At 29.3% G+C, this 18,719-nt stretch overlaps 2 protein-coding genes across 4 annotated transcripts; one reads left to right on the plus strand and one right to left on the minus strand.

Annotated features, from left to right (window-relative positions):
* Positions 1–1,988: 1,988 nt before the first annotated feature.
* On the minus strand, positions 1,989–7,007 carry LOC116777806 (pyruvate dehydrogenase [acetyl-transferring]-phosphatase 1, mitochondrial). The gene is made up of 4 exons (XM_032671529.2): positions 6,547–7,007; positions 5,295–5,433; positions 4,920–5,086; positions 1,989–4,837 (listed from the first exon to the last, which is right to left on the minus strand). Exons 1-4 carry the CDS (start codon positions 6,751–6,753, stop codon positions 3,851–3,853), a joined length of 1,500 nt encoding a protein of 499 aa, XP_032527420.2. The 5' UTR covers positions 6,754–7,007; the 3' UTR covers positions 1,989–3,850.
* A 399-nt stretch (positions 7,008–7,406) lies between these two features.
* On the plus strand, positions 7,407–18,046 carry LOC116777227 (vesicle-associated membrane protein/synaptobrevin-binding protein). Of its 3 annotated transcripts, none has more exons than XM_061526052.1 (8): positions 7,407–7,593; positions 9,785–9,937; positions 10,022–10,125; positions 10,198–10,278; positions 10,356–10,436; positions 10,757–10,822; positions 11,242–11,355; positions 14,453–18,046. In XM_061526052.1, the coding sequence occupies exons 1-8, from the start codon at positions 7,542–7,544 to the stop codon at positions 14,615–14,617; spliced, it is 816 nt and encodes a 271-aa protein (XP_061382036.1). In that variant the 5' UTR covers positions 7,407–7,541; the 3' UTR covers positions 14,618–18,046. The 3 variants fall into 3 exon arrangements, with proteins under 3 accessions (XP_061382036.1, XP_032526535.1, XP_032526536.1); XM_032670644.2 differs by having other exon boundaries at positions 7,411–7,593; positions 9,773–9,937; positions 14,453–17,825; XM_032670645.2 differs by lacking the exon at positions 10,757–10,822 and having other exon boundaries at positions 7,414–7,593; positions 9,773–9,937; positions 14,453–17,825.
* Positions 18,047–18,719: the final 673 nt, after the last annotated feature.

Raw genomic sequence — 18,719 nt, forward strand, 5'->3', positions numbered from 1 at the left:
TTTGTCTTTTATTAAAACGATCTCATTAGCACGTAATTAATATTATTATTACCTAATTTCCACTGAAAATCAATTAATATATACTATACAGTATTATCTTTTAATCGTGACGCTTCAGTTGATGTAGTTTAAACCCAAAAATAAACCCAACGCGAAGTTTTAAGCAATATAACTTTTTTAATATAAAGAGCATACCTTAATTAAAAGCATTCGTTTATTTCACAATGAATTACCTACTGATAATTCACAAAGCTTGAGGCTAAAGATAATAATGATAATGTTCTATAGAACTTTGAAATAGATGAGTTCTTTTCTAAACATAGGAATCTCTGTAAATTAATAAAAAATATTTTTCTTAGTAAGGAACTAATATCATCTTTAAAAATATATTATGCATGTATCTAAGAAGAAAAAATTGTATGTTAAATTTTTTTTATATCTTAAGTGTTGAAGCAACAAGAACGAGATTTACGGGAGGTTGCGGATTGCAGGTCTCAATACGGCTCATGTCGATTAAATTTTCGTTCATATTTTCCATTTGAATTTGAATTCAAGTATTTTTGATGAAAACATGGTTTAAATTTTAAAAAAAGCATAATTATAAAAAGAACTGTAACTAAAATTGAAAAACATTGTAAATTTTTAATCAAATAGGTCTTGAGGGCGCTCGTTTTGTTGGAAGTGATTTCACTATTTCTAAGGATCAATTTGTATGTCGTATACTGTTGATATTTATCCAAGCTAATATTATGAATGGAGAAGATAATCTAACCTTTTCTTTATATGTTTTCACCGGTGAACTGCTATATCGATTTTAATAATATCTGGTACAACAAGATAGGACTTCGGAAATGACCGCGCAATAAATTTGGTGTAATACGTAGGTATGTACTTTTCTTAACATCTCAGATTCACGGACCCTAAATACATAACTAACTTAGAATTCATAATGGCCAAACTCTAATTACATCAATAAATAACTCGCAGTACCCTATTACTTATAATTTATCAAAACTCAATTGTTTCTCCTTTTTATCTCGACATTAAGATCTAATTTATCAATGACTTTTATTAAGGCTGGAACATAATAGAACCTCTTAATACGTAATGGTCTCAACAAAGCAGAAGTCGTTGATTGGTTACGCTGTATAAGTATTGTGATCATTAACGTCATCTCTCGTCTTTTTCTCATTAAGTGGATATCGTGTTAGTTTAACGCTATATAAATTTAGTTTAACTTTATTATTAATGCCTTTAAAAATTCAAAACTTTTATTTATTTAGTTATTTACATCTTATAAATTGTAAAAAAATATGTTCTCAGTTTCTACGAATTTGTATTGTATGAAACCAGATTCGTATATAATTTGACACAGAGTTAATGTGGGACAGAATTACAAGATTTTTTATAAAAATGCTTTGAATGGTGATATATAATATCCATGAAAAAACTTCTGAAAATTTTTCATATTTATAAAACACACGTATTAAATAAAGATATATATTTTTTCTATTCCGGTCCTAATGTTTGTAATTTTTTAATTATTGCTATGGCAAAGGTACGAATACTAGCGTCCTGTAAATAATGGGGATCAATTTTAGTGTGTAATTAATGTCCAGCGACTTCGTCCGTACGGACATCGGAATTTAATTTAAAGGGAAATTCATAAAATACACATACTTACATATTATATTAAATATATATTATAGGAACCTACTGGCAGCACCATCTATAATCTGTGACGTGACTTCATGTAAAATACAGCTTAGTCGTGCCATGCTTATGCTTATGAAACCACTATATGTTATTCAGGTGTCTAAGCTACAACTATGTTAGTTATAACTGGGTACGTTCAGCAGTTTTGCATGAAGGAATGCCAAACAATTCTTCATCCCCCTAAATTTCCCATTTACATTATCAATACGAATAAAACCATGTTATTAATGTGTCTAAGAAAATCTACACGGAGAAGTAATAAAAAACAAACACTGAAGAGTATCTCGTTTTTATTATTTATGCGACAAATTTTCATGATAATAATTTTAGACATTACAAAAACATTTAAATACAATTTACGTACACAAATTATAAAAACAAATTGTGTGAAAACAGTTGACAGTACGAAAATGTGAGATTTCAATAGCTATAAGAAAATGTAAGAAAGAAATGAGGTATGTAACTTGAGAACCCGTTCGAGAATGTACACTACACTATAAAGTTAGCATCGTCTGAAAGAGACAGTATGAGTAATTTAATTAATTTATTTTAACTATTAATAAAGTTGAAGCAGACCAGAGTTCAGAAAGAAGTAAGGTAAGAAAGTGTATATAATGCACGCTTGTTTGTTTATTTAATACTAAATAAGTAGGGCCCCAGGAGTAACGATTTTCATTTTCATTGCTTGAAATTGTTGCATTGATGCTATTGAATTATATTGAACTTCGTGACAAACTTGATTGAGACATATAAAACGCTGTTAAAGGGTTTAAAGGAAAAAAAATAATATTACTAATAAATTAATAAACTAACTACAACCATTCAAATTTCTAAACATTTTATTCGTCGACCGAGTTCACAAAAGATAAACATCATACATGTGCAATATTATAAGTGACAAAAAATTTTAATTCTAAACTACTTGTATCCTAATCATGAGTCTGTTAACAAATCAACAAATAATTAAGTACGTATTTTCATTTCACAACAGGTACAGTCAATTGTAATAATTCAAAGAGTGTAACGGATTGAGCATATAAAGACATATAACTGGTTTATTTTTGGGTACCTAGTTAAAAAATTTACAATTATTTTAACACCCTCATATTTGTTTGTATGATTCAGAAAAATTCCAATAATAGAAACGATATCTCAAAATTGGCTGAATAACTTCGGATCTGAGTCTTCAAAACTAGAATAAAAATTGTCTTTGGAGTTTTGATATGAACATATTACATACATGAAAACATTAATAACTACAGATTTAATTTACTAATAATTCTATTATACTGTTCCAATATATAAAATATACCTAAACCAATAAATATAAAGGACATTTTTTTATTACATTTTGTAAGAAGTTAAAGAATTTATACATAAATGTTGATGTTAAAAAATTGATTTTCAACTTTAAATGTTAGTTGAAGAGAAATTCTATTAATAGTAGACAGTTTAATTCGAATATACACAAATTGGCTGAATGGTTGAACACATATTACAAAATAAAAAAAATATCTCAATTCTATTTAAAAAAAGAATTCTATAATTGGATAATAGTTAAGAGATTTCATATATTTCAGAATAAGACGACAGGTTATACTACACATTAATTTAAGAGTAAAGTTTAGCACCTCATACAGTTGAGAAAATTTCTAAAGAATTAATAATATGAAATTGATTCGATAATAACATTATTTAATTATTATTAATCTCAATTTAATAATGGAATAATTTCAAATATTAAGTAATTTAATGTAATACACATATAAATAAATGTTCACACTATATTAAGTATTCTTTCACAATCAATTAATGGGCATCATGTTATATTTGTCAATTGGATAATATGAAAATATATAAAACAATTGAAAAATAAATAATTATCACTCGCAATATAAGATATACTAAATAGCACACATGAAAAATCTAATATTAAAAAAAAAACTAAAATAATAAATATGGACACGGACATTTATAATTTACAAATGGCATGTAACAAACTAACTAAATGATCTGTTAAAAAATGTTAAAATATGACTCAATATCTTTAGGAACGTAATAGCAACATATTTTTTAATAACCATTATGGAGCATGAATTGTGATTTTAAGGAACTACATTTATACATTATAAGATTATGCTGGACATTGTCTGAGATATTCAGAGTCAAAATATACTACGGTGACTGTGATGTCATCTCTGAACATACGACTCACATCTGGTGATAAACCCAGTAAATGAGCCAATCTTGAATGATCGACACCATATTCGGTACCACCGATAGCATGCCTTATGAGATGAGTGGCTGCATTCCTATCTTTTGGTTTACTTTTCAAACTTTCCTTCCTATGCAGCAGTAGTTCATTGATGTCACCTAATTGTATATTATTCTTTGGCAATTTAAGTGGATTGAAGAACACTTTTCCCTTCATGTGCTCACCAACCAACTTGACAGCTTGCAACGGAGTCAACATATCCCATAGACCATCAGAGGCTATCACCATAAATTTGTCCTTGGATGTCAATCTATGGTAAAACACATCTGGTTTGGCTGTCAAGTATGGCGGTGTATTATAATTGGCTGGAACACCCTTCTGACCAATTAATGGCACCACTATGTCAGTTAATATTTCACTTTTCCATTTATATCTATAGTCACCCATACTCCTTAATGGTGCCAGTTCACCTAGCAGGCGATCCCTCCTGATAACAGTTCTGCGTTCCTCCTCCGGATGTTCACTCCATATTCTCTTGAGCTCATCATGATTTTCTGCATTGTGCTCCTTTGTAATTTTCTTTGCTGACCATTCATTATCTTCATTGATTGTTCCAATAACCGCATTGCAATCACCAACATTTGCTACATAGAGGTGAGGTCCGTTTATATATGACACACAAACCACAGCACCAGACAAAGCCACAGATAATGTCTTATTATTTATTGTACCGTTTTCTTTAAACGGCTCCAACACTTCCATTGACAAATCCTCGTCCAATTGTAAAATACCTTTTTCTAATGAAGCTGACACATCAACTTCTCTCCTATTGCTGTCAATAAGTTTCTGTAGAAAACCATTGAAGCTCTTGTCATATATTTCCTTCAGATCTTGTACAATTTCAGCCTAAAAATTTTCAATTATTACTATTGTAATACACATTTACAGGACAGTATTTTGTTTCATATAAATTGATGAGAACACTCACTCGGTCATTAAATGTTTCCACAATGAGTGCACGTGGTTCCTGCTTTATATAATTTTTTAGTGTCTCAATAGGCATAAGAGCGGCAACCAGATACTTAAAGAGACGTTTAGATAAAACTTGTGCACATGCAGGCCCTCCGTGTCCATCGAAAACACCAACTAGTAGACCTGAAAATATTATTATAATATATATATTCTAAAATATTTAATTTTAATATTTATGTTTTTTATTCACAAAATAATAACTTTAAAAATACAGAGTTCTAATTTGATTTCTACACATTTTATTTATATAGTTTGTGTTATAATATAATTAATAATATAAGAAATATGTCTTAGACACTAACTCATTAAATAATCAGGAATTATGTATTACCTGGTACCATTTTAGAGTAACCCTCATTTCTTGTGTCTTCGATGGGATTATTAGATGGCAATTGATTTGAGTCATAAGATTTAACAGAGCCGTAACTGAAGTCTTTTGTGAATTCATTCTTACGAAGAATAACTGAAACCTGAGAATATATAACAACTATTTGTTATTTGTATTGAAACTTTTGCTATAAAATGTTTGCTTACTTTAAGAACAAAATGAAACCTTTTTCAACTTGGTTTTAAATTTTAAACAAAGGTTTCTTTGTCAAAATAATATTTGTTTTAGACCCTTTGAGACATATTATGTGTATGGCTCATTTTCTACATTGTCAGACTACCTGTTTTTATGGGATTATCAATAATTATATCTGTTAATCTTATGAAAATACATTTTTTATTCGTAATTACAATATTTTAATAAAACATACTCTGAAATGAGCTATTGTTTGGCGTCGATGGGGATTTTTTTTAAATGGCCTAATAACTTTGCCTTGAACATTTTAAGGGAGAAAAATCTATTTAGAATACGTTTTTGAATTGTTGGGAATGTATACAAATAAGTAAAATTGGATTGTCTTTGTGTTATATTAAAATAACCATGTCTGATCTCTGAAAGGACAATTCCAATTTTGATATCATTTTCATAGCATGGCTGATGTAAATTGGTTATTTTAAATGTAATATAGTTATTTCGTAAGGAATAAAGCAATTATTAACACAAAATTTATAAGTGATTATGATTGTACTGGATGTATATCCGAAACATAGATCTCATCCTACAAGATTATTCTTGAATTTTAAAAAAGACTCGTCATTTCCATATTCTACTATAAATATTAAAAAAACCAATGGAATTATTTCTAGTCAAATTCAAATTCAAATTGAATTTGATTACCCTAATTATAATGATCCATTTTTATTAAATCACCGTCAACACCGGTTGGTATTAAAATTGCAATTTTTGTAATATTTCTGTTTTTAGAATAAGTATTACTCTTTACTAGAGACCAAAAACAACACATCAAAACATATTTAATTACTACATACTAATGATGATATAATATAAAGAGCCAATATACAAATAAGAAATACCTCAAACAGAAGCGGATTCGCTCTAATTCCTTACAAATAACTCAAAAAGCCTATAATACCTATGTAACTTAATTTATATTACTGGAAAAATCTTGCAGTCTGAAACTGTGATTACCATTGAAGATTATCTATCATATGAATAAGAAAAAAAATTCACGTACCTCTTGCGGTGACAAAAGGACGTCCTCTTTGTGTGATTGACTAGTTGCATGAGAAATGTGTAAACACGACTTTAAAGGAATACATCTTATTTGATAACGGTTACTCAAAACATAACCCTTATGCCATATGTTAGACAGTTTTTGCGTCAAGCTTCGATCGACTTTGAGACTTGTATTAATTAATAAATTTACACTCGAGTAATTCATATTTAAAACAATATTTCACCTGGCATGTTATGCAATCACTGACATTTACAATTTTAGCAATTAAATGTAATTTTATTTAGAACTTTAAGATTCATATTATAGACTAAAACTATTTTAATTTAATCCAGATTTCTGACTTTCTTAAAATTACATCCGTAATTAATATAAGACGACAAATCAATTTAATAGTTTGCCCATATGAGTTTAAATTTCAAATTGAAGGGAATTTTTATACAGCCTTGTTGCAGCTGATATTATGTATTATCAATTACAGAATGACAATCTAAAAATATGATTTTCTGTATACTTGTAATACCGTTGTAAAATTTAAGTAGCCGGGACTGTACTTTTTTCGGTATGACTTAAATAAAAATACTTATCTTTTTAAATAAAATATTCCAACTATAACATAGTATTATTTTTTTACAACTTTATAAGAAGGAGTAATTCATTTTAATATTTTTTTCGCAAATATCAAAACATTGTTAACATATATTTCATTAAAATATGAAGCAAATAAAAAATACTTACTTAACGTTTTAATTACCACGTAAATAAAAATTTTGTTATGAACTTCTTTCTAAAATAATTGTGGAGGTACCATTTTCATGCCCTTTTATTTTCATAAGATTACGTTGGCAGCACTGAAAGTGCCTACAAAAAAGAAAGAAAACGCATGCGCAATGCTTACACAGTCAAATTCGTCATTCATCGTTAGCTTCGGCCGACATAATTGTCTTTAACTTGATTTTCTGATTTTGCAGAAGTATTGCAATATTTAATTAAAGATGCCTAACCAAGTGTTAATTATAGAGCCGCAAAATGAACTGAAGTTTAAAAGTGAGTATTTTTCTCTCTTTCGCTATGACACTGCAATAGCCGCATTACAACTTGGCCGTGTAGGTCGTGTTAGCTGCTGACAAATGGAGTTTCTATTTCCAGATATCGGCATTTTGTTAGGGTGCGGTTGTGCATTATTTAGTACTGTTACATATGTTAAAACAGCTAATTACCTTTTGTAACAATATTAGGCCTCTTAACTATCTTATTACACAAATTTAGAAATGAATTACCCACCCCTTACAAAATGTAAGAGCCCTTAGCTAAAGGAAGTTAAATTTTTGCTTCAGCGATATTTTGTGTATATTATTACTTCTTCGTACTTGCTATACTTTACTCTGTAACGTTGGGTAGTTTTCCATTCTAGGATAAAATTATACTTGGCTAGCTGATATATCAAATGTACTTATTATTTTTTCTATTCTATTGCTAACATCGGCAACCTAGTTTTTCTTTCAAGATATATATATGGTAAACATTGTTTTTTAAATACAATCAAACCAAAACTAGATTAAAATATTGATGTTACTTCTAAATGTCAAAATTGTGTTTGATGGAGGCTGCCCAGGCTTATTGCCCCATATGTCAAATTTGCAAATGTGCTATTTTTTTTAATTTGAACAGAACAATGATTATAATACAACAAAATATATAAAAGGAAAATATTATTTGCTGTTTAATAATTGTTAAACTTGTTTTATTTTTATTTGAGTAAGCCAAAAGAATTTTATAATCTAATTGAATAGATCGGTGAATTTTTACTATAACATGTTCCAAGTTTTCGAGAATTAAAGGATAAACATTTCAACACTATAAATGCTATATAAGTACAAAATTAATCTATCGATATATGTTTTTACATTCCTGTAAATAGTTGTCAGTAACATATAAATGTTAAAAATTTCAATCAGTATCAACCCAATAGTAAATTTTTTCTATTTTAGTCATTTTGTATATTATTGTGAAAAATCATATGTGGATTTAATATCTCTAATGAAAGTAAGGCGTTCGAGGACTTTAAAAACAAAATTGTGACTACTTAATTGAAAAGCAATGAGCAATGTTATTGGTAGCCCATAAAAATTTTCATTGTATGCTATTGTAATGAATCGATTTGACATATGGAAAGAGATTTGCAAAATAAAATTATAATCGTACTTATGTTTAGTGTTGCTACTTATTAATATACAAGTTAAAACTGCTAATGGATTGGTTGAATAATACTTTTGTTTTTAATTTTGTTTAATGGCAATGTTTGGAGGTTTTAATAAAAATGTGATAACTAATTGTTAGAAACATTTTTGTAATCTGAAATATCTAAAGCGTTTTACTGTGACTAATTGTAAATATCAATGTATCTTTTAGTGGATTAGTCAATCTCTTTGAAACTTGAGAAGACCGAATATTAAAAACAAAACACACTAATAATTTTTTTTTAATATTAAATTTATCAATTCAGGAAATGAAGGAATGTTCAAAAATGTAACTGATAAAATGAAATATTTTACACATCCTGTTTATTCTATAAGGATTTCTTTTTTTAAATATTATAATTTATTTTGTAATGACATTTTCCTAGGAATATTAGTATAAGAATATATACTTTATATTCAACTAAAATGAATCTACTCATTTGATTGATTTTATTAGGTCATACAAAACCTTCCACAAAAAGTTATATCCAACCAAATTAATAACAGGACGGGATTTCATATAAGAGATAATTATTTATGACAAATGCATTGCTAAAAACATGTGTTAAACATTTAAAATGTTTAATCTATAATATTATTTGTATGGTAGTTCCATTGTAGATAAATTTTTACTGATATAAATACAATCTATGTTAGTTACAGAGAATATACTCATATATTCTTAGTAAAAATTTGTAATAAATTTTGATTACTTGATAATATCCAAGATAATTCGTAACAATAGTTTTACATTTGCAATACATTATTTTTGTTTGAAATAAACGATTCAATATTGATACAACGAATTTACAAACAACATCACTATTGTGTTGGTTTTACACATTGTATGTAATATAAAAAATGAATGAACTACAAACTGTAGGATTTCACTTTGTTTGCACTATCAAACTATTGGTAAACATTTTTTTTTTTGGTTATTAATAATATTTGACTACTTATTTATTGGAAATAATTGTTTATTTTAGTTGATTATTCAGGCTTCTTTGATATGGGATGCACTACTTATATGAAACTGACGAATCCAACTGATCATACCGTGTTGTTTAAAATTAAGACAACAGCACCCAAGAAGTATTGTGTGAGACCCAATTCAGGGTTTTTGGATCCAAAATCTAAAGTTGATATAGCTAGTGAGTAAATCTTTCATAATGCTTTAATGGAATAAATATAATATTTGAAATTATTTATATGTAATATAATGTTATTTCTCTCAGTTACCCCTCAACCTGTAAATGTTGAGTCCAATGAGAAAAATAAACACAAGTTTATGGTGCAAAGTGTTATTGCTCCAGAGGGGAAAATTAACATAGATCAAGTGGTAGGTGTTGCGATGATGACATTGGACTAAACAATGTTTAGATATTTTAATTAATTATTTATAATTTCACAGTGGAAGGAAATAAATCCTAAACAGCTCATGGATTATAAATTAAAGTGTGTCTTTGAAACGCCACAAGTGAAAAGCGCTAATGTGAGTATAAGTGAACATTGGGATGTTATTAATCTTATCTCTATAATATTCTATATAAATGTACATTCCATATCAAGGATTCCGGTGACAACGCAGCGGCGAACGAAGTCACCAAGAAGAGGGTGGCTGTGGCCGACGAGTCAAAACCAGCTGTGAAGGTAATTATTATATTGTAATTAGATATCATATATATATGTATATGTATAATATATAGGAAGAATTATTATATACAATTCTTTATATAACGAGCTTTTTATTTCTTTAGTTGCTCGTTTGTAATATAAACATTTTATCATCATGTCATATCATAAATAATTGCATTTAATAAAAAAAATATAAAATAAACCGAACTTACGATGCATATGTGATTCGGGCTACCACAGCATCGGAATTTATGTTTGTTCGGTAAATTGAGTATGGTGTTTGTAACCAGCTGTATTTAAAGTAAGTCGAAGCTTGGCATGTTGATATATTTCAGGACTCTGACGGTGTCCAGAGCGAATCGAACAGACGGGATCCGGACGCGGCGGTGAACCAGTCGACGGTACAATTTATATATATACATATATGTATATAAATATATATATATACTTATATGTATATAATCTAATATATATACTTTTCTCACCATTAAACAATCGTCCACAATATCATCACGCGCCATTAATGAAAATAAATAATAATTCTTCTTATCAAAAGCGTTTAATGAGACAAAATATATGAAAATTTTTTACTGATTAACATCTAAGTTAGGTTAGTTGAATATAACAGGGAAATGAATGTTTGTTTATATAAAATAAAATCCATGAACCCGAGTAGCGTCACGGTATAATATGTGTACCTATAGTGCGTAGATGTTTGCCTGACCGTGCATGTTTTTGTATTTTATTTGCATCTATATTATTGTATCCGGTAGCTATGTTCTGTCTGTTATCTCCTTATTTTTTTTATTTATATTTCCAGGATGTTTTACAAAAATCTGAAAATCTCGAAAGCGATTTGCAAAAGGCGACGAATGAAGTCATTCATTTGAGGGAGGAGGAAAGTATTTTAAGACACGAAAATCTCCGATTAAAAGTGAGTTTGTTTTTTTTTCCGGGATTTTTTTTTTTCGTCAATATTTTTTTCTATCTTTTATTTGTTCGACATCTTTTAAAACGGAGGTTGAGTCGACTTTTGCCACTTGCTTACATCATAGGACGTGAGGTGGGGTATACGTTGATATTGATTGTATGAATTCGATTGCAAATACATGTTCCTCTGTTCTGCGATGATAACCAGCATGATGTATAGATGTAAGCTTCTGTGTTTATCTGTGAACTTAATATCTACTTTAGGGCTATTTCCGACATTGCATGTACATGTACCCGAGACCCAATATGTCCAAGTTGATACTGAACAATGATTCATATGTGCACTCTGCATGGACTTAAATCCTCAGCAAAGACTGCCGAAAATAAAGTACATATATATATATATATATAAACAAAACAAAAAAAAGTAAATAAATAAAGACGTAAAATTATTTTCAAACGGATGGCGGCTCCGTAAAAAAACGTGATTCGTAACAATGAAAATTAAATCGACATCGGTAAACCGTTGGTGCGACTTTACGCGGTACATCACTAGAAATTTACTGAAACACCATATGAATCACTTCATTCGCTAATACTGTGTAATATATATAATATTGTGAAGTATAAGCCATCATGGCCACTGCGTTCCGTCAGGAAGATACCACTCATGAACCACGGGCCTCCCCTCCCGACGGCTAAATGAATACCCACAAAAGTGCTTTATAATATATATCTATAAAAATTGGAACGTATTGACATTGTTTACATAGATAATCTAGACGGATTAGGTGCGTGTAGATACGAGCTAGATGGCTTAACTGTAGATGCAATATGTAGGCACATTCAACTGAACGTGTAACAACTTATATAAATCACGTCATGAAAGGCCATTTATGACTTATACCTACCGGTCGAGAAAAATATGTCATTATTACTATACACATATTATTATTACATAAGTGTTCAATATATCCAGAAATATTGATAGAGAGAACGTTTTTTAAACATTCACACGCCGAAGACAATCTTCTATACCGGTTGTTTTTTTTTTTATAATACATATAAATTTTTTAACTCGTTTTTAATGATAACTTACACATATACCTTTTCCTCCTGAGCTATATAAGCGAATTAAGCTGGCGTGACTTATAACTATCTAGTAGTTGTGCTGGGTTCGGTTCCCGATTTGTCATACCCCTATATTTATATAGCAATATATAACATTTAATACATTAAGAACTGTGTAATTTTTCCTACTGATTTCAATTGTTCCATGTCAAATGATTGCGTATATTTTTATTGTTTTGTTATAATGATGTTCATGCTTTGTTTATTTTCTCTTAGATGCTATTGCTATGTTGAATTTTATGAGTATGTTGCCAAGCGATTGTTGTATAACAGTGACAGACTTAAATCTAATAGTGTCTTAACAGGAGTAGTACAGTCGAATCGAAAAATCATTACAATTTCCATTCACGAAGCCCATATTTATGTATGTTTATTTTATATATTTTGTGTTTATATAAATTAAGTTAGAGCAACATACATACTACACACGGACGAACACATACCGACACTTATATACTTGATTTTATATATGTGATGTTTTAAATACAATGTATTTGCAACAGTACGATAGGTCGGTGTGTGACGTCATTCAGAACAGACTGCACTATGACCGGACCGTGATTGTCTCGGCGTGTGATAGTGATAGCTACTAAAGACCATTATATAAAAACACCCTTCATACAACCAGACGTGATTTATTTATAAACAGAACAAATATGTACATATATATCTATATATATATATATTTGTCATACGTTTAACTTATGAAATGTAATACATAATCGTTGCGCTAATTCGTTTTATTTCCATATTAACAAACGCTTTACAACCAACTTAATATAAAACGAATTGTAATGTGCTGCGACGTGTTTGAAATTTAAATTTTTATAATTATTCTATTTGGTGGTACCACTGTACTGATTGTTTTATTGATTGAATGTAACCATGAGTATGATCAATAAAAGAAATGTATACAGTATTGTATCGTATAAATAAAAAATAGTATTTATTTTGATTCAAATAGTTGTATACTCGTATCGAGACTGGAGTCACAGTGAAAATTTATAAAGAGGTTTTATATACGGTTTTCAACAACGAGAAAGACTTCAATATTACTGTGTGTTCTATATAGAAATGTCACCCTTGAAATTGATCAAGTCATTGCACTTGACACTTAATCGAGCGGTTGAATATAGTTAAAATTCATATTGTCTGAATGCTATATAAACGTCGACATGCAAACGTCACGGTCTGCCGGCCTGTATGTTGTTTCATCCTAGTTTCGCTTCGACAACATTAATATGACACTGGAAATTATTAACTGGGTCGGACTTGGTCTAGTTACGTGCGACGAGCCATAGGAACTATTGAATAATGTTGTGTGACAAAATATTTTAGCGTATTATGTACAGTGTATACCCAACACAGTCCGTTTGGATATATTATTAGAAACGATTAGGAAAAAATTATTAACGTTTAATACCCAATTTATTTACAAAAGTCAACGATGTCTTATATATAAAAAAAAAAATAATTTTCGGTTGTTGATGATACAGAGATTACATGATTATTTTTGCTTATAAATCAGAACGTTACTAATATTTGCCTTACCCATTTTGGTTTTGTTCATTAAAATGGTAATACTATGGGGTAATTTTTGTTTGATGGCAATATCTGATCTTCATACAGCTTAAGTGATTTAACACGGGGGAAAATGTATTGAAAGTGTCCAGTTTTTTTTTTAATGAAAATATAATGTTTTTAATGAACTCAGTTTATTCATAATTATTTTTTTTATATTTGAGAATAATTACTCACGGTATCGAATTTATAATATAGGACTCACACGCAAAAGAAACTATGACGTTATTGATTAAAAGTAAAATGCTTTTATAGGAAAAAAACTGTACGTCGTATGTTTGAATAAATATGAGACATTATAATTTAGATCTTTAATTTTATTAACAGTGAAATCTTTTCTAAATATTCTCTTCGATTTAAAGATTTGATGGAATGTGACGTGTTTTCAGGAGGAGTTGTTGCGTTTGCACCAGGGCGGTGCCGGTGAGGGCCGTCCCGCGCGCGGCCACTCGTACGGCCCGGAGAAGACGGAACACGCGGCGCTCATGGCATGGGTGGCCACCGCCATAGCCATGGCATTACTCGGCATCATCATCGGCAAGTTCATCATGTGAACACCACTGTAACCTCACACAAGGCAGCTTATAGTTCTCATACTAGCGAGTGACATGTAGGACTGGTTTAAATAACCCACAAACCCACTGACTCCCAACCCCCGAACCCTCGAACCCCCACCCCGTCTGCTTGTTTGGTCCACGGATTGTTTTGTATCTCGTTTGTATTCTTCCGACTTGTACTCTGCCTTTGTATCTAGTTGATGGATTGTTTCAGCATTTTGTTATATTTTTTATTTTTTACATGATAATGATTAAGATTATTTGTTTTTTTTGATTTGATTATTATTATTATTATTACATTAAATTTCTATGTAACGTATATATGGTGGTTTGCGAAATTTTGCAAGTGACGATTTCACACTTTAATATTTCTATATAAACATACATGTATTGTTTAATGTAAACGTGTTTGTAATCTTATATTTGTGAAATTATTAATATTTAATAATCAACGTATAATAAAGATGATAGTTTGCAAAATTTTGCAAAAATGTCACAGTATAACATAAATGATGTATTTATGTATTTCGAAACTGATAACATCTCTATATGATGTAAAGTTGTAAATTTTTCATATAATTAAGATTCCACATGTAAACTTGTAAACATATTGTTTCTATAATAGTATCATGCCGATGTCGCAATCGTTTGAGATCATATTAGAGGGCTGTGTGGGTGGATAACATATATGTATGCGCTTGCTAAATAGTACACTTGTGTTACGATAGATATATTAAATTGAGTCGAGTAGAATTCAAATGGTAGCCTAAACAAACTCGATTTAACACTAGCATCCGTTGTGATTTGTATGAAAGAAACATTATTCATAATGAATAAAGTATTTGTGAGTATTATAACGTCGAGCCGGTTGTAGCGGCCATTGAGAGCTTCCATGTCCAAGTGATGTTTTTATTTCTGATAATTTCTTAAACGAGTGCGACGTGTTTTGTCATCAGGCCTCTGGGAGAACCGGGTTTTTATATAAAACATACTCTAACTTTATGGATAAAATTTAATATAACATATGAACATTACAATTTATTTAATAAAAAAAAAATATATCTAGTATTTATTTTTTTATATATGTATATATCTGTATGTATGCATGTTAACAATTGTGATTATTTTTCTATATCTACATTCAAACGTAACATGTTGATTGTCAGCTGTGAATTCCAATCAATTTACCCAAGTGACAGTTCAAGTAGCTCACAGGACCCGGTCTATGGAGGTCAAACAAAAATATTGTAATATTTATAAAACCTAAACAACCACAATTTATAGTTAAATTCTATACGAGTGTCATGATATCTGATGAAATTGAAATCTACCGGCTAAATTTAATATGACAACTTTGTTAAGGCATAATATTTATAATATACGTTAATAATGTTGGTGTTGAAGCGCTCGGTTCGTTGAAGCTTTGCGATTGGTACATCAATTTATCAAATATAAATTAAATAAAATTATTATGTTTTTGAATCTTCATCTTTCGTCTCCGCAACCTTTTGTTTTGTTTTTCTATATATATGTATATTTTTTTTTTCTTTCTACTCTATGAAAATATCTCGTCTGTCTTACGAACCGATCGTCATGCGATCTTGTGTAATGTGTACCAGAATTATTGATATATAAGTTTTATAGAAAAAAAAAATTAATGTGAACGGCGGTTTACACATGCCTGAATGAATTTCTTTAATGAATATTAAAGGCTCGTCCGAATTGAATTCACTTGTCAAACCGAGTACAATAAAATATATAGTACAATAAACGTTTTGGACTCCCCGTATATACTTTTTGTTATTATTTTTTTTGATATAGCAACACTGAGTGATGTAAGGTTAAAGTAACACCGTCACTATGTTATTAAGTAGACATTTTCCAGTTACCATAGAAATAACATCACGGCTTGACATGTCTATAATCTGATTTTAATATTAAAAAAATTTATTAATTAATATCCATTACATAATTATTAAGGATCACATGTATTTTGTAAGACGTGATATAAGCTTTGTATTGTGAATTTGATTAGTGTCACATGCTAGAAGCCATGAGTAATTATCGCCTTATTTTGAGGAAATTTATAGATGGCCGGTAAAATTTATTATTGGATTTATAACTAATTAATATTCGTTTATTCTGGGTTATGTGTTACACGCTATTTTTTTATTTATTTATTTTTATTTATTTATTTTTATTTAAAATTTCCTTCTTGCGATAACAATGCACGAATTGACTACCTTCGTTTTATGAGACGAATTCTCTCTATGTAACAAGTAATGAATTGTTTAGGAAAGCTGCCTTATATTATTGGTGAGAAATTTCCATAGCAAAAAGTTATTTAACCGAATATATATTATTTTATTTGCACAGCCACCAATACTATATATATGTGTACTCATACTATAATTCTATTTTAGTTCAATGATATACTTATTGTATATTAACACGTTTTAGATAATTTACACGTCGAGTTGATTTGATTGAATATTATTACTTGGCATCCATTATGCTTAGTCCAAGTTCGCACAGTCACTACGTACGAAACGTTTCCCGTTTCTCATTTTAACACCCACATTAATACTCTACTCCGTGCGAACGTGGAGTAAGCATGAATATGTGTTGTACGATTCCACGTTATATCTTTAGCATACTATGGAATGAATGCGTCGTGAAGTTTACGGGAAGGGATTTTTTTTTATATAATCCAATGAAACCATTATTTATGTTAATTGTTTATAATTTATAATTATTCGAACAGATAGTTTATATATTATTTTCCTCACCCACTCTGATATTGATGGATCTGACCTCGTAATATTGGCACTCATATACTTTATACGGTTTTGTTTTCAGTATATACTTACCCCTGGCCACATTTGCCATGTAATGTATACAGTATAACAGGTCTCGTGGCATTGCTGTCAATATGACAGTCACTTAATTCCGCTGTATGTTTTTTTAAATATAGAATAGTTATAAAAAAAAAAAATAGCAGCCAGTGAGAAAATTGCTTTTAAAATACACTGTAGTACTATAAGCGCCTCTTGTTGTGGTGTTAATATTATTTAATTTGGTGGTGTCGAACGATCTGTCATACTGGAAATGATGTGTTTGATAAATACCATTTCTTTGTTGTTATATTAATCTTTTATGCTATATTGTATCGTTTTTCGAAATAAATTACTTAATTTATTTGGAATTTTGTCAGTGCTTAATAAGTATAACACCTAAACCTTAAAATTTTATTCGTGTATAGAAGAATAATGAATTTTTTTCAAATGTTCTAATGATATATATAAATTGATTTATAGCATATTCAAATATGGTCTTCATACTTTGTGATGGTGAGTCTTATCAGATTGTACGGTGATGTGTAGTGTACGATTATTTTTTTTTATTTTAAAGGTTTTATGTAGTGAACATTGATTTTGATTTTTAAATCACTTTATTCCCCCTTGATATACAATTTCTACAGGGATTTTTTAATTCACAATAAAGTATAAGTACTTAAAAATTATTAAAAATTTATTTTTCATGATCAAAAAAGTAGTTTCAATAGGAAAGTCCTTAGAAACTCATTTTCATGATAGTACTCGTCTGAAGATACAACTTCACCCAATAACAAATAACGAGAGATGTTTGGTATTATTTAGCCGAAATAATATTAATTTTCCTTACCGTCGAGTTGAGCTAAAGTTTAATACAAATTATATCAAATTGTTTTTAAGTCTTTGTTGGGAAAACCTCGAGAGGAGAGGCCGTTACTACCGAAGATGATAAAGCGACCCGTTGCCCCACTGGCCCTTACCTCCTAATGTAAATGATTTTATAAATAGTTAATAAATTAATATATCAAAGCTGTCTATTATGACATTAAATTTTTTTTTTTTGACACAAAAATTGTTTGTAGCTATATTTAAATATAATATATATTTGGAGAACAGGCAAATCAAACCTTGAAAATATAATACTTCATTCAGTTGGCATGGGATTTTTAAGAATAACTTTTTTATTAGATACAACACATTATAATAATATAATAAAATTGAGTTTTCTAAAATACCTATATTTTGACAACTCAACGATTATCTAA

This window comes from Danaus plexippus, chromosome Z (genome assembly GCF_018135715.1).
Source record: "Danaus plexippus chromosome Z, MEX_DaPlex, whole genome shotgun sequence".
Lineage (NCBI taxonomy): Eukaryota > Metazoa > Arthropoda > Insecta > Lepidoptera > Nymphalidae > Danaus > Danaus plexippus.

Bases quoted from the DNA above. Each gene is read 5' to 3' on its own strand.
- LOC116777806 (XM_032671529.2), bottom strand. From the start codon at position 6,753: ATGAATTACTCGAGTGTAAATTTATTAATTAATACAAGTCTCAAAGTC. The intron at 5,434-6,546 runs GTACGTGAATTT...ATATATTCTCAG, and splicing joins TCCTTTTGTCACCGCAAGAG to GTTTCAGTTATTCTTCGTAA. The intron at 5,087-5,294 runs GTAATACATAAT...TAATATTTTCAG, and splicing joins TTACTCTAAAATGGTACCAG to GTCTACTAGTTGGTGTTTTC.
- LOC116777227 (XM_032670644.2), top strand. From the start codon at position 7,542: ATGCCTAACCAAGTGTTAATTATAGAGCCGCAAAATGAACTGAAGTTT. The intron at 9,938-10,021 runs GTGAGTAAATCT...TATTTCTCTCAG, and splicing joins ATCTAAAGTTGATATAGCTA to TTACCCCTCAACCTGTAAAT. The intron at 10,126-10,197 runs GTAGGTGTTGCG...ATAATTTCACAG, and splicing joins AAATTAACATAGATCAAGTG to TGGAAGGAAATAAATCCTAA.